This window comes from Amia ocellicauda, chromosome 23, assembly GCF_036373705.1.
Source record: "Amia ocellicauda isolate fAmiCal2 chromosome 23, fAmiCal2.hap1, whole genome shotgun sequence".
NCBI lineage: Eukaryota > Metazoa > Chordata > Actinopteri > Amiiformes > Amiidae > Amia > Amia ocellicauda.
The window spans coordinates 7,831,997-7,848,406 of NC_089872.1; the positions used below are offsets into that span (position 1 = coordinate 7,831,997).

Consider the following 16,410-nt stretch of genomic DNA (forward strand, 5'->3'; position numbering starts at 1 on the left):
GTGAGAGTTGGAGAGGCTACTTATACCTTTTACTGTACATAGTGGAACTATTTTAAAGCCTTTGCTCTTTTAACTTCTATCACTAAAACCCAAGTGGTAAAATCATTGAAACTACTCCTTTTCATTTTTTGGAAAATCTAATAAATACCCAGTAATTGTTCACAAAAATAAACTGATGAAAATCCAAAGCAATTAATTATTGATTGCTATTGTGTGTGTGTGAATTTGGTGCTTGACAAACTGAGAAAATATTGCCAACCCACTCTCCAATGAGATGTTCACATTCCACCAACACATTCCAGTAAATATATCTTTTCCATAAGAGGTTAAGAGAGATGCCAAATAGTTTCAACAGAGCTTAGTGGTGTCTTTTCCGCTTTCTCTTATCTAAATTACTATTATAATATCTTAATAAAAAAAAAAAAATGTGGCTAGATTTCCCTTCATTTCTCCGTCAGGAACTTTTGCTGGATTTCTCTGCGTAGGAAGATGAAATATCTATCTACAAAAGAGATTGCTGCCGCTAATAGTGGGATAGCCAATATGCAAGATTCTTGTATCGCTTTGAATTTTATCCAGTGCAGCGATTTACAAAGGAGAAGTTTAATCTCCAATTTGCATAAGAGCAGATTGTTCAAAAGACATTCTTGTTCACTGTATTCTTTCTTCAGCTTTGTAACTTCAAACGCTGGTCTTTTCTTTTTTGCTTTGGATATCATATGGAGAACAAAGAGGCACTGAGAAAGAACAGCCTAAAGAAATGCTATGTCTATGTCCACCAGGTAAGCTGAATGTATTTTTTTATAATTTTAAATACCTGTAGTTCGGTAAGCAAGGCTTGTCTAATCGAGCTACACAACATGAGCAGACGCCAGCCTGAAAGCATGGCAAACTCCTTCAAAATCTCACGAAGTGCCAAACCAATCTGGATCCCGGCCCCATTCTCCTGAGTGTGGCAGCCTGGCATCTGTGCCGTTAAGCTGAACAGCTGATGAGTTCAAGGGTTATTATCAAGCAGTGTGCTAAAGAGGAATTTAACTTTATAAGCGGTTACATCTCACTACAGTAAAAGGTGAGATTCCTGGAGGTGCACTTGCTTTTGTCTTTGCTTTTAGAGACGTTCAATCCATTATTTTACCCCATCAAAACTTAAAACGTATCTAGCTACAAGACATCTCAGACTTAATAAAACCTCTTGAATTAGCTTTTATTATTTTTTTCAGTGTGACTAATTATTTAAGCACAATTAGATGTAGCTATAAAAGTAGAACGGTAACAAGAAGAGAGACATCCTTTATGTTAATAGACATTTTTCTTCATATTTCACGCTATTGTTTCTCTACTGGATTAGTGTTAATTAAAAAGGCCAGGCCTGATGAATATGTAGGCGCTAACTCTATGTAATTTCCGTTTTCACACTGTTGATACAATTAAGGGCCTAGAGTCCGCTCCCTACCTCCCATTGTCACGTTTTAAACACAAATAACTTATTCTCCACTGAGGTAGTTGAACGTTCACCCATTAAAAACAAGCTCACGCAGTTCTCTCTCACAGAAACGCTTCAATCTCTCCAGGACCATATGGGTCTCAGATCGAACTCCTGCAGGATCTCTCAGGGGGTTACACTCAGAGGTTTGAATCAAAGCTAATGCTTTGGGGAAAATCTGGAGGGCCCATTCAAAGTACCGCATACAGAGACAGTCAGCAGGAACCTAGGCTTCCTCAAGCTTTCATTTTCTCTCTCTTCGCAAATCCGTAATAGTACTTTAGCCGAGCATTGGGAAAGCATCAGACTCCCGGCTCTCATCCTCTCGCTGCTGAAGTAATTGCTGTCGTGGTTACCGTTAACAACCCTCGCTGAGTTGATGTTGCTTTAGGAAAAGGAGAACAAAGGCTTCAACTGAAATGTAGATTTCCCAGTGGTCATTGCGAACGACACTAATGAAAATAATCAAATAAAACCAGCCATACACAATCAGTGCAAGAGACAAGCAAATCAGCATAGGTGCAGTAGGGAGAGTGTCAGTTTCTTGCTTTTTAGGACTATTATTCATCAACGTGTGGCTTCTTTACATTCAGATTCAGTATCTGGAATCCAGAATTATATAAGATAAGTCTCTTGTCTTTTACTGGCAATTACAATTGGGTTTCTGTGTGAACTAAGACTTTGCAAAGAAGCAATTTGGAGGATGAACACAGCATTGACAGGATAGAGGTTGCGATTTAATTAACAATCAGGTGCAGAGAGTAAGAAACTTGTTAGCGCAATGAACATGCCAGTGAGTGACTATCGTTTTTTCCCCGTCTCACTGTTAATTGATTCATTTCAGTGGCTCGAGAGAGCTGTATTGATGTGTAGTTGCTGCTGAGATAAGCTACAGCTGGGAGCTATTAACACCATGCGTTAAAAAAAGAAAAAGAAAAAGTAAATCCGTGGGGAAGCGATTGATTTCAAGATATTGGGCCATGTTCAATGATAGGCCGCAATGAAGGCGGGGAACTACGTGTCATAAGATGGCCGTTGACTTCCAATATACCTGGAAGGCTCCCCAAGGAAAGACTCAAGAAATTTGTAGCTCGGTGATGGGGGAGAGCATTTTAACCGACTCACCTCGGCAATCCTCAGGATGGAGTCGCCGCTGATCTCGAAGGTGGCGGAGTACGTGATGCACAGCAGGACCTAAAGGGGAAAAGTGAGAACAAGCAAGTTAGACGACAGATGGGTCTTTACAATCATAATCCGCCACACCGCAAGCTTTAAGAGGAAACTCTGCGAAACTACCTACTGAAAAATTCAAAGGCAGGAGCGCTGAACCGCGTTTCAGGGGGGAGATAACAATAAAACATCTGGCTGGATAAGTGCATAGATAGTTACAGTTCCCGCTCACGCTGGATAATTTAACCGTAAGATGTTAAACCTGCAGGATAATACTGCCCTAGAGAGCCCACTAACAACAGCTCTCATTTAGCAACTTTTGAGTCATAACCATGTTGCTGCTTTATTGGGTAATGTGAACAACATTCTTTTTCCAGGTAGTTTTTGCTCCAGATCTAGAAATATAGAACAGTTAGAGAACAGTCAAACAATTCAGTCTTATGAAACAAATATACATTTACATGTGGTAGAAATGTGTGATTCTTACAGTTTTCATATGCTGAAATCAGCCCTTTTTGGTATATTTAAAACATATGGGTTGTACTTTAAATATGATTTAGTCTGTCATTAATAACTTTAAGTCATAGATTGAAAATGTAGGCTGATTTCAACAATATTGTTTCAACATATAAAATAAATATATGGATATTTAAAATATATACCACCATATATATAATAAAAGGCATATTTTTTATATACAATGTTTTAAAAAGGGCCAATAGAGGTATTTGAAAAATAAGTTGAAAATATACATTTGTTTCATATGGGAACCCGAGAGCTTAAAACCAAATGTTTTATCGGTATACGTCTTGACTATGGAGCTGCTGAGTGCAATAAAAACTAGATTCAAGCTTTCTGGATCCACAGTTGGCAATTCCTAATTTTTTTCAGGGAAAACATAACACATTTTCTATGTCTTACATCCAGAAAATAAAGTTATTTAGCAAAACAATATATACATTTAGTTTGAATTTGTATGTATTTATTATATATTTGTTAGCTTAATATTTAACATCAGCAAAAATCAATAAGTTGGTTTGCCAAAAACCCTTCAAAAATAAACTTTGCTCTCCATAATTCCAGCATTGTCAAATCAAATTATTAAGCACACATTGTAACTGGTGATTTGTGAAGTAAAGGTTATCGAGGCATGGTGCCAGCCGTGCAGGAGAGACAAGGCTGGTTGGCAGCAGTCTCTGGGCGATGGCTTGCAGCCCAGTCCTCACGACAGTGGTGGCATCAGGGGCACCATTACCACTTGATCTGCAGTTGGTATGAATAGACTCAGACTGTTAAAGAGACTGGAGCTTCTTGAGGGTTTAACCAAATCTGCCTGGCCACCACAGAGCACTTAAAGCTCCAGTGGGATGACAACACTAGAAAGTCTATAGAAAACATCACATTTGTTGTATTATTTCATTGTAATTGATCATTTGGATTACTTTTCCACAGTCCCAAAGTGAGTTTCAGGGGTTTTGCATCAGAGCACGTGTCAAGATGTAGATAGATGTATTTTTTAATATATGGTTATACTCCATTACAGAAGTCTCAGGATGACCAATTAAGTTTTCATTTGAAAGCCCAAAGCAACATAATGATCTAGCCTTGTTCACTTTGACAAATTGCACGATATAGTGTATTGAGTTTTGCCTAAAAACTACTTCCCTATGCATCTTGAAGGGTGACAACATGAATAAAAAATTGCTAAAAAGCTCTGTGCTCTGCCACCAGTCACAGGTTAATGAACCACACAGAACATTAATTCTTTAATCACTGTGCCCATGACAGTAGATCAATTATTATGCAAAGGTCCTGAAGGAGTGGTAACTCTCAGATTATTCTAAACAATGTGATAGTACTTTTTACACAAACAAAAATACACATGACTAGATTCCAAATCAGATTTTTCTCTAACGGTATAATGTGAAAACATTTGGAAACTGGACAAGTTGTTGTCTAGGTTGGAAGGAGTGAAAAATTGGCTCTTAAGGGCCAGTGGGTTTGTAGCCAGATGCATATAACGCCTACTGAATGACTTAGATATTACACATCCGCTTCAATGTATTAAGGTACCTAGTGAATGAAACTTTATCCCGAGGAAAATTTTAGAATTAAAGAAAAACAAATTTAGTTTGCTTAGGCCACTAAGTCAGTGTTAGAATCTGCATTAAATGCTATCCTTAATTCCTCAGGCAGGTGGCAGCTCCATGATGGCTCTTGAGTCCAATCGTGGTCGAGTGGTTTTCGCCCATTAAGCAAGGGAGCGTTCTCACCTTCATCACCTCCACCTGCAGATCCTCATGGAGAGCCGGAGTCACCCTCACAGCATCCAGCATCTGACTGAGCAGCTGCTTCTCACCGTCCTCTGTCTCCGTGGAGGTGAACCTATCCTCACCAAGAATCCTCTGCCGAGCCAGGAGAAAATATAATTATGAGAAGAAGAATGTTTCGAATACCAACGATGAAGAGGCAGAAAAATGTCCCCTCAAAGCACGTAACGAGAGTTGCACAACATAATATCATATTAAAGGGCTTAAGGTATCCCACTTAGCAGTACTGGCCTTCTAAGATTTCTGAGCCTAGTTGACCCAGCCTGGTCCTCAAAATGTGACAAACGCTCAGAAGCCACACCTGCATTCCTGTGAGGGCATTCTGGGCCAGCTTGACATTCTTCGACTCCAGGGCCAGACGGAGAGGGAGCAGACATCTCTCTCTGAGTGATAGGAGCACAAAACACACAGACATGTTAATGTGAGGGTAGATGTAGAGAGGAGACAGCTGTCACACCAGAGCTGGAATTCTGACACTTATTCGTAAAATAAACAAACCAACAGAACACAATGAACTGATATTCCATCACTTTTTTTGTTGGAACCAGTACAGAAATATAACAAGGTAACGCTGATCAGTGGTACAGATGGATGATGGGTAATTACCCCCAATGTAAGAGCCAATGAGGTTTGTGATTTTATAATTTCGTACGCCTCAAGCCATGTCACTTCGAATATAATGATATTTTCTGAAGAGGCGTACAGAGAAAGCAAGAACACAAGTAGGTCTGTTGAGCACAACTGTGTTGACTCCAAGGCAGACACACGAGGGATCAATACCTCCTACCACACCGCCCCCTCAATACAATGGAAATTGTGAAGCAGAATAAAATCGATGCATGATGAATCCAGTACACTGAGCCTACACGGCTCCTTTCTCATGTAGTTCGGCTGTAACAATGATGTATGGCTTGTTTCGAACACCGATCATCCTGGGGGATAGTGTACTGGTGGAATAACTCACCTCAACGCATTCGGGAGTCTTAGTCACTGGTCATTTTCTTCGCACTCCCACAGCTCAACAAACGTAGCTTTGGTCTCCAATGGAAAATTAACTCCACTATTTCCGTCTCCGGAGATAAATACTCTTTCCATACTTTACGTAGGATTTTTATGAAATGATCACTTGTCATGTTAACATGGAAAATCCAGCCTTTATAAAACTGAAATTCATATATTTTACAGACAGTGAGTGTTGTGCAATTCTTTTGGGCTCTAACATTGTATTTCATCTCACTGAAGAAAAAACAAGGTCTACAAAGACGTCTGTGTTGAACTACAGAGTCACCCTCTTATTTTCACGCTCTTATCTTTGCGGTTTTTGCTGTAACTGCTCGAAACAAGACACACCATTTCTGAGAAGGTCGTGCTGTGCTGTTTGAAGATATCTTCTCAATTTAGCTGTGCATATACAGTGCGTATGAATATATGAATTACCTGTCCAATGAATCATTGTCGGCCTCTATCTGTATACTCTAGAAAAGTAATTGGTGAACCTTTTCAGGGCAGGTAAGCAGCTCTGATTTATTGCGAATCTACGGCTGGCCTACAATTGTGTACATCTTTCATATCTGAAGTATCCCTCCCAACGGTATTACAAACAGCGTTCTCTGTGTTTGCTGTTTTTTGTTTTTAGACTAATGCGTTGGGAAACTATCCAAGAAGGGGCAACCAATGATCAGCACATTCCGTCCGCTTCTAGTGTCCAGCCGCTTCGAGTGACTTCAGTTAGAGGTCAGCGTTGAGGCCACCCCCCTCTCACACAAATTCAACTTGACATGTTGTAAACGAAAGAACTGGATTTATGAGATGGAAGATGAAGTACTTGTCAGGAAGTGATCAATGAAAAGAAAAATGATGGCTACTTATGGCCTTGTGGTGATGCGCAAGGCCACAGTTCTTTAGAAGGTGACCATTTGTTTTGTTAAAAAATGTCTGGATGCAGAATCGTACATTTATCAGTCCAAGGACATTTTCTCTTGTCAGCCACATTATTCCTACTTCCCTCCAGAATTCACTCCTAAAAATCCACAGTCTAAAAAGAGAGAAAACACTTCCACAATGGACAGATTCCTTCAATTTATAATTAAAGCAATCAAGAAAAAGAGGTTGAGAGGAATTAGGAAGCCAAAGCAGGGATAGGCTGGGAGACATTTTTATATAACAAGCAAACAAAATAAATCAAATACTTCACGCTCTAACATTTTAATTGACAGCATCGATCTCCTCTGGTCATCTCCAAGATTTGTCACACCTAATATCCCTGCAAGCCCAACATGAATGAAAAATGCAAAAACATCTAGAAAATGCACATCACAACAGTGGTTAGTGGAGAACCAGTAGATAATTAAGAACCACATGAAAGAGCTTACACACAACACAACAAAACCTATTAAGATAAACAGCTTAAAGAGACCAGTACTGAAGTAACCAGAAAAAAATATATTGTCAAGCAAAGGCAGTGCAAGAGAACACACTGGAATCTAAACCAAGGATCGAGATTTTGATGCAAATCCTTGCCGCCAAAAGTTGCCAAATTTGGAGAAGTATAACATCCTTTGCATGCTGTGATAGTATTTTAATGTAATATTTGTGTATTCCTAAGATGTGTCTTTCGATCGCTTCCAGAATAAATACTGTGAACGGTTATTGTAGTCTAAGCAGTTTGTGGATGTTACTATAATAAACCACAGCTTGAGAAATCCACAAAACAGCAAAAACTCACTTAAAGACTGTACTGATGTAACTTGTCTTAAGCAATTCAGTAATATGTACATCTGCCTAGCCAAACAAGTAATCTCAAAGTGACTTTTACATTTTTTTGATTTCTTTTTTACTTTGGCGCTGAAGCATCAATCATAAGAGATTACTTTGTTTTTGATCTTAGCTCTCCATTATCTGAGTTAACTAACCTATTAGATGGGCTTTGTATAGAGCTTGTATCAATTAGTAACTACAAAGGCATTTTATTGCCAAGGGGGATTCTTTGAGATATCGACTCTTCGTTTATTTCAAGAAGATAAAGACCCCATGGTGCTTTCCTATTAAGTTAGTGGGCAGAACCCACACAGTCACAAAGGGACATTGGGTCACACGTGGCTGCATACTCTGAATTGCAATGGGCGGTCTCAACAGAGGAATAAAGACCTTAACCTTCTCTTCTGCCACATGCTTTCTGCCCGTACTCTTAACATGCCGTAAGGCGACAGTATTTGACTTTCTATTTCAGACCTGGCTTTCTCCATTGTCCATATGCCAAACCTATGACACAGCATGAATGTTTGCATTGTAATCACAAAGAACAGTTCAGAAGATAATACAAAAATACCATTAAGCAAAGAAGAAGGAGGCTGAAAAGTGACCCACAAGGTTTTGATCTAATCTCCAGCAGTCTCTATCACTCTAAATGTTACCAAAAAGTGGCACACCTTGAGTAGAGACCCAAGATACTTCAGCCTCAACTGCAGAAACATCAAGCACAAAGAGCTAAGCCTCCACTTGCTCACATTAATTTGGCAGAAACCACCATACTCAGTTGTCAGCAGATTTAAAAGAGCGTGGCAGATTCGATTTCCTCGTCGGATGCAGATAATTACAGACTACAAAGTGTAGATGCATTTCTTTTTTTCAAGAGACAAAAACTGGGTTAACATAACTTGACCTGCTACCCCAGAGGCATAATGACTTTCCAAAGAACATTTACAATTGACTGGAGCCGTCATCTTCCTCACTGCAGCACATAGTGTTAATATCGTGGGGAGGCTGTCAATACAAACTGAAAAGCCCTCCGTGAATAAGCATGTGAACTTGGGGGCCAAGAAAAGAGGTTCTGATGACTTCATCTCTCTAGACCTGAGCCATGGGTTAACGTGCAGGTCTCAAATCTACACGTTAATCTACACTTCTGGGCAGATTTATGCGCCGTATCCCCAGACCTTTACTTTACTTCAAGTCCACTTACAGAATTACACATTGAGTCATTCATTACATAAAAAAATATTGAGGCCTCCTTATAACCTACTTTTGGGGAAACTCCAATTCAATTCAATTTGTTTCAATGCTACCCACAGCTATATGTGCCTTTATATGTGCCACACTGGAATTTAGCACTACATTTATGTTAAGATAGTGAAACACTTTGAAAGAGAGATCAGTTATATACAGGAAACCGATGAACTGCAGAAATAGATGAGTTGAGTGGCCACTTTATTAGGTAGCAGCATCTTTTTCTAGGTCATGAGGACCATTGGGGGGCTAACTGTTCTCAATTAATCCAAAATGAATTCAAAATACTTACACCCTCATATTTTTATGAATATCATCCTCAATCATACAACTAGTTACCAAATATCTAATCAGTTCATTCGTTTTAACCACTTGATTTAATGCTCACAAAAGATAGTTTTTGGTATTTGTTTATTGACTTATTTTTGCATCAATCTTTCCATTTTGTTCTTCAAGAGGCAAATATAATTTCTCTGCAACCTGTTTGAAGGTCCTGGTGTGATCAATAAGTTTGTTGCGTTGAAGGCATTCCCTGCTACACAAATCACATTCAGGATAGAAAATGTAGGTAATTAGATTGCAAATCTGCCAGCCAGTTATACAGTGGGGGAAAAAAGTATTTGATCCCCTGCTGATTTTGTACGTTTGCCCACTGACAAAGAAATGATCAGTCTATAATTTTAATGCTAGGTGTATTTTAACAGTGAGAGACAGAATAACAACGACAAAATCCAGAAAAACGCATTTCAAAAAAGTTTTAAATTGATTTGCATGTTAATGAGGGAAATAAGTATTTGATCCCCTATCAATCTGCAAGATTTCTGGCTCCCAAGTGTCTTTTATACAGGTAACGAGCTGAGATTAGGAGCTCCTAATCTCAGCTCGTTACCTGTATAAAAGACACCTGTCCACAGAAGCAATCAATCAATCAGATTACAAACTCTCCACCATGGCCAAGACCAAAGAGCTGTCCAAGGATGTCAGGGACAAGATTGTAGACCTACACAAGGCTGGAATGGGCTACAAGACCATCGCCAAGCAGCTTGGCGAGAAGGTGACAACAGTTGGTGCGATTATTCGCAAATGGAAGAAACACAAAATAACTGTGAGTCTCCCTCGGTCTGGGGCTCCATGCAAGATCTCACCTTGTGGAGTTTCAATGATCATGAGAACAGTGAGGAATCAGCCCAGAACTACACGGGAGGATCTTGTTAATGATCTCAAGGCAGCTGGGACCATAGTCACCAAGAAAACAATTGGTAACACACTACGCCATGAAGGACTGAAATCCTGCAGCGCCCGCAAGGCCCCCCTGCTCAAGAAAGTACATGTACAGGCCCACCGTCAAACATGGAGGTGGAAACATTATGCTTTGGGGGTGTTTTTCTGCTAAGGGGACAGGACAACTGCACCGCATCAAAGGGACGATGGACGGGGCCATGTACCGTCAAATCTTGGGTGAGAACCTCCTACCCTCAGCCAGGGCATTGAAAATGGGTCGTGGATGGGTATTCCAGCATGACAATGACCCAAAACACACAGCCAAGGAAACAAAGGAGTGGCTCAAGAAGAAGCACATTAAGGTCCTGGAGTGGCCTAGCCAGTCTCCAGACCTTAATCCCATAGAAAATCTGTGGAGGGAGCTGAAGGTTCGAGTTGCCAAACGTCAGCCTCGAAACCTTAATGACTTGGAGAGGATCTGCAAAGAGGAGTGGGACAAAATCCCTCCTGAGATGTGTGCAAACCTGGTGGCCAACTACAAGAAACGTCTGACCTCTGTGATTGCCAACAAGGGTTTTGCCACCAAGTACTAAGTCGAAGGGGTCAAATACTTATTTCCCTCATTAACATGCAAATCAATTTATAACTTTTTTGAAATGCATTTTTCTGGATTTTTTTGTTGTTATTCTGTCTCTCACTGTTAAAATACACCTACCATTAAAATTATAGATTGATCATTTCTTTGTCAGTGGGCAAACGTACAAAATCAGCAGGGGATCAAATACTTTTTCCCCCACTGTAAGACACAGAGAATAAGGCGGAAACCATGATGAACAGTCATTTTATTATGTGTAGTCAATGCAGTGCACGTCCACAGAAAAAGAGACATCTTTGCGACGGGAGGTTAGCTTGACTGCTTTTGCAACGGATCACAGAAGAGCCGGCCACAGAGGAATAAACTCCACTGGGACGTTTCACAGCTAAAAGGGAATTATGGGGATTGTGAACTTCAAGCCAGTGGATTTGCTGAAGAGGTGGAATGTTTCGTCACAGAAACGGCCACCTTGTACCGACACCTGATGTGACATTTCCCCTTTCATGAGTCAGCAGACACGGCTTCAGCTAGAGGGGACAAACAGCAATGCCAAGCATGACTGTCAAACTGGCTCATTTCAGTAGGGGAGGGAGGGAGAGAGAGAGAGAGAGAGAGAGAGAGACAGAGACAGAGGGAGAGAGGGAGAGAGGGAGGGAGAAGGGGAGAGGAGGAAGCGTTAGAGGTTGAGGGACTCTCCTTAGCTGTCTCCTATGTCTCTGCTGCAGTACTGCTGCTGCCTATATGATTAACGTTGCCCTGTGACCAAGCACTGAGCCACAGGAGACAGCAGAGCCAGGTGTGAGGAGATTCACAGCCTGCAGCGTCCCAGTGAGGAGTGACTCAGCTCCCTCTGGATTCCCTTCACTGAGCGAGGAATTTATTGCCAACGTCTCTACATGGGTTCAGCACTCTCTCCTCTGAAGGATGGCAGCATAAACCGATGGAGAATGTGCCACCACCCTCCCGAAAAATATCCCTTTTGGGCTGGAAAGTTCAGATAACAACTCCTGACAAAATCACTTTTAATAATACTTTGTTTGTTTTGGTTGTGTTTAAGTACATAGTTTATTGTCACAGATGGCATGCTGACAAAAAAATGCTGGAGGGTGAAAAAAGCCTTTCTTCAGCCTCATGGCAGATTTGAAGATTGCAAATGATATAATAAAGGCAAAAGTGAGCCTTTTATATAGTCAGCTTTTTACTAAATATAAACCCTTATACAATTGAACATCAGTCAGTATAAAAACATCAAATATTTTGTTGTACATAATTTGCATTGTTGGATGATTTAATCTCAGACTGCTTTGTCTATAATTACTGGCACAGATTTGTTGTTTTTTTCACTCTCTTTATGTTGTCAACTTCTTTCTAAGGAATACAACTTTGAAAGCACAGATAAATGATTCAAGTTTTCTCTCTTTATTGCTGACTTTGCTGTTTGTTGCTATTGTTAGTGTCTTCTGTGCTGGTTTTAACTTTGTCATTGTGCATTTCTGTCTAAAAAAAACAACAACGTTTGCAAATGATCCCTAATATAATTCTGAGCTAAACACAGAACCATATTAATACAACAACCCCTCCTTCAACACACACACAAAGTGGATAGGTTTTATCTTGTTAAAAACAACAACAATACGTGGATGTCATCCTCAATTTGAGAGTCTAAATTCTACTAGATATTTTCAATGTATAAAATGCATGGATTACAGATTCAAATAGACTTTTATCTTTTAAATATACAATAAAATGGCAAACGTGGGCAGATTAATAATAGAAGTATCACACATTTCTACAATATATTCAAACTGTATTATACTGGTACAAGGCTCCCTCTCCCAGAATGCATTGCATGACAAGGTATGATCTATGCTGTTTTTTTTCTGGGGAAGCATGGCTGCCAGTGCATATTGTCAGCATTGGATGAATTTTATTCATGTTGAATTAAAGAAAATATGTCATGGCTTGCATAGCATCCTGACCTCAATCCCACTGACCAGAGGAATGCAGCAGAGATCACAGAAATCAAATTCTGGCACTGCACGAGACGGCACAGTGTCCTCATGACAACCCGTCAACAGGACGCAGCATTGGTTAGGACCAAAGACTGACCCACACTTGGTGAAATGTAAAGTGCACAGCTTTGTCCCAGTTTTGATCACATGGCACTGGCATCCCTGGAAGATTTAAATGTGTCTGGCTGAGTGATCAATATTTGGTAGGCAACTGAACAATTAACACTGAATATGTCTTTCTCCTCTCCCTGTGAGATGCATTTGAATCTTAGTCCGACTCTACGCAAGATCCGTGTTTTCAGAATGTATGCAAGCTCTACAATAGTCCTGAAGCGTTTCATACGGCCGCTTTGTACTCTATTGCATTACCTGCATTTAAAAAAACCAGAATGGAGCCCAGAGAGGAAAATAATGCCCCTATTGACAAGGAAATTGGAGATCACAGTGGAAAGCTTTTCAGAGCCGGGCTTGGCGATGTGGCAGGGAAGGAATATGACTGCATTTCTCTCTCTTTTTATCGATTAGGCCTACTTCAAATGCAGCTACATATTGAAGTTGTTTTGGGGGAAACAAGAAAAAAAACACAACACAAAAAAATATATAATATTGACTCCAAACTCCAACAGAGGCGAATGTCATTGACATTTTTAGCCAAGTCTCTCTTCTAAAATCTGAAACCGACAGTATTGTATTGCAATCTTATTCAGCATGAAATAAAATGCTGTAGTTTCAAATTAAATGCCATTGTCTCACGTTACATTGATAAACATCTCCATACAATACAAGGCATAGAGAGGTTTACTTTATGCATGGAGTCCAAAAACCCTGTCATTTTTATGCAAGAATTTGAGGCCTCAATGGTACAATCACATTTAAGGCTCGAAAATGTCACTGGCTTGCAGCGGGTCTATAGAAGCAAGTGTTTCCAAAAGGATGCTGATCATTCCTGAGGATTAACATACAACACAATCTAATCCATTTCATGCTATTAATGTCAAAGCATCCCAGTGTGCTTTACAATAGACAGGCTCCTATGGCCTTTCTCCAATGCATATGATTATTCACTCTGACATATGTTGGAATTAGGTTACAAAAACCCTCCTGTCATTTCTGATTCAAATGTGAATGGTAGTCCAAAGGCAGGGGGTATAAGGATTGAATAGGTACCACACAGATTATAGTTTACGCGTGGGAAGCAACAGAATTCACATTTCATGTTCACAGATATCATTTTTAGGTATGTACATAATAACACAAGAAAATATGGAAAAAGGAGAAGGCCGTTTGCCCTGTGTTCCTTGCTAGTAGCTTATCGCTTTGGTCACCTCATCACAGCGGTTTGTAAAGGATCACAGATAATCAGCTTCCACAAGATGCTTAGGTAGTTTGTTCCAAAACACCCACAACTAGTTTGCAAACACCTGACAGGATGAATGTATTTCACCGGACTAATGTAAGAACTACCTGAGTATGTTGACTTCACGGATGTGTGTTTTTCGTATTTAGTAACAAACACGGATAGTTCACTGCCTTGACAACAAGTGCCTACCAAAACACACAACACCCTCTCGTTAGCAAGCAGAGACACAAGCTTTGCAAATAGCAGAGAGCCGTTCTGTGGTTGAAAAGCCATTCTTTAGGCATCTCTCCTCCAACATTTTTCTTATCCACAGCCCTTGCTGAGCCCCGCACCGCACAAGCCTCACCGTGTCTTCTTCACCCGCCTGTGCCACCGTGGGCGTCTGTGTGTGGGTGAGTGTGGGAGCGAGCGATGGAAAGAGTAATCATTTGAAGTAGATGGAAAAATACAATGTGCTGTCAATAGACTTTTTATTTTGCTACTCTAATAGAATTCAAGAAAAAAGAATGGAAGAAATAAATGCATTATAGATGTCAGTTTGCTCCGAGGCATTCTGATCAGCTGTTTTTCCTTCTGTAGGATGTCAAGAGTTAAAACCCCGGTGGAGAAGTGTAACCAACCATTTTATACATCACATCCGTACCACGTTGTCCAGCAGGGTAGGCGGGCGCCTACAGTGGTAAAGTGCCCGACTCTTGCTAACTTGGTTCTGAAACCATTGAACAACTGTTAGATTCCCCAGAGCTGTGACTCAGATATACACAGTCTACAGGCCAGTCATTGAAATCACAGCCTAATCTTACAAGCACAACCTGACATGGGGCGTATTCTTAAGAGCAGAATCACATGAACAAAAGCAAAGGGTTTTTCAGAGTTACCACGCCTGTGTGTGTTTTGAAGGCCGGTCTTTCTCAAATAGGGAGAGGGGTGAACCAGAGATTTATAGCTCCCAACAAAGACTTCACCGTATTAATTAGTAAGATGGAATTAGCATGTATTAATCCATGGTGTATCGCTTCGACATAAGGGCACCTGGAATGCAACGCAATTCAAGACACTGTAAATACAAAGCATACAAAGCCTCACACTTGCGTATAACTGTGTCCCACAGTACGCATAATGCACCATTTCTTTTTACTGAAGTCTCCCAGCTCCAGACTCTGCTATGGCTTTATTAATTCATTATTTCAATTGCCTAGCATGGCTGTCAGTCCTATGTCCACCGTTGGGCTGTAGTAGTGCGCTGATCTGTGTCTGAGCTCGCTGGCCGTTTAAAAAGCTGAGTGTCCTTCAATCTCAGTGTCTGGTAATCCGATTACCCTAATTAATGAGTTGTAATGAGGCATAGATGGCACAAGGCAAGGCGAACTCGGCCTGAGAAGGGAGTGCCGTACGATGATAGTAATAATCTCAGAGCCTCTTTAAAGCGGTTTGGATCACAGAGGTATAAAATCCAGCAAACAAATAACAAGATGAGCTACTGGGAACCAGAAACATTGCTGGCTGTTGGTGTTTTGAAGCTCTGGGATCTCAACCACTTGTACAGTAAACAATCTGGACCAGTCAAAACTTTACAGGACAAAAGAGTCAAGAAACTAAACATGATATATTGACAAAATAACTATGAAAAAAATGGGCACACACTGATCTAAATGAGCTCCTTGGTAGCTTGGCTCTCTCAATATGACTCATGACAAAAAATGTGTCATCCAAATGTTACTTTATAGCCCTGGAGTTTAAAAGCAGGCTGCAGGGATATCTCTGCGTCAGAAAACTAGCGTGAAATCCAGTAATGTTAAACAAAGGACCTAGGCTTTGACACAATTTTCCACAAGTCTCTGTCAACTTACCTCAGCTTAGATGGCAGAACCTTGACTGATCCATTTTGAGCTTCCAGCATTTCTGTTGAAAAAAATAAGGCAGAAAAGAATAAAGTTTAATATTCTGGGGAAACACCTTTTTTCCCCACCAAATAACACTTTGGGTGATTTTTTTTTTTTAATCAACAGAACTTTGTATTTAAACTGTATTTAAACTGTAATAAAAGAACGAACAAATAAAACATTTTGGTTTTCCGTTTGAGACACGATCCCTTTAAATTTCACACGCAAGAAACCAGCTCTGTGGCATTACTCACTTTTTATTTTGTTTGCAGTCAATCATTGAAGTTGTAAAAGACCAAGCGAAAAACTAAAACATTTCTCCTCTCTCATCTCACTTGGAAACATCCT

At 40.2% G+C, this 16,410-nt stretch overlaps 1 protein-coding gene across 1 annotated transcript in view; it reads right to left on the minus strand.

The window, feature by feature from the left end:
• The window catches only part of arfgef3 (ARFGEF family member 3), a 63,448-nt gene that overhangs the window by 43,391 nt on the left and 3,647 nt on the right, over positions 1-16,410 (minus strand). Inside the window, exons 2-5 of the mRNA XM_066696705.1 lie at positions 16,030-16,081; positions 5,288-5,369; positions 4,930-5,061; positions 2,612-2,680 (exon numbers count right to left, since the gene is read on the minus strand). Coding sequence (XP_066552802.1) covers positions 2,612-2,680; positions 4,930-5,061; positions 5,288-5,369; positions 16,030-16,081 — 335 coding nt within the window. The remainder of the gene's footprint in view (positions 1-2,611; positions 2,681-4,929; positions 5,062-5,287; positions 5,370-16,029; positions 16,082-16,410) is intronic.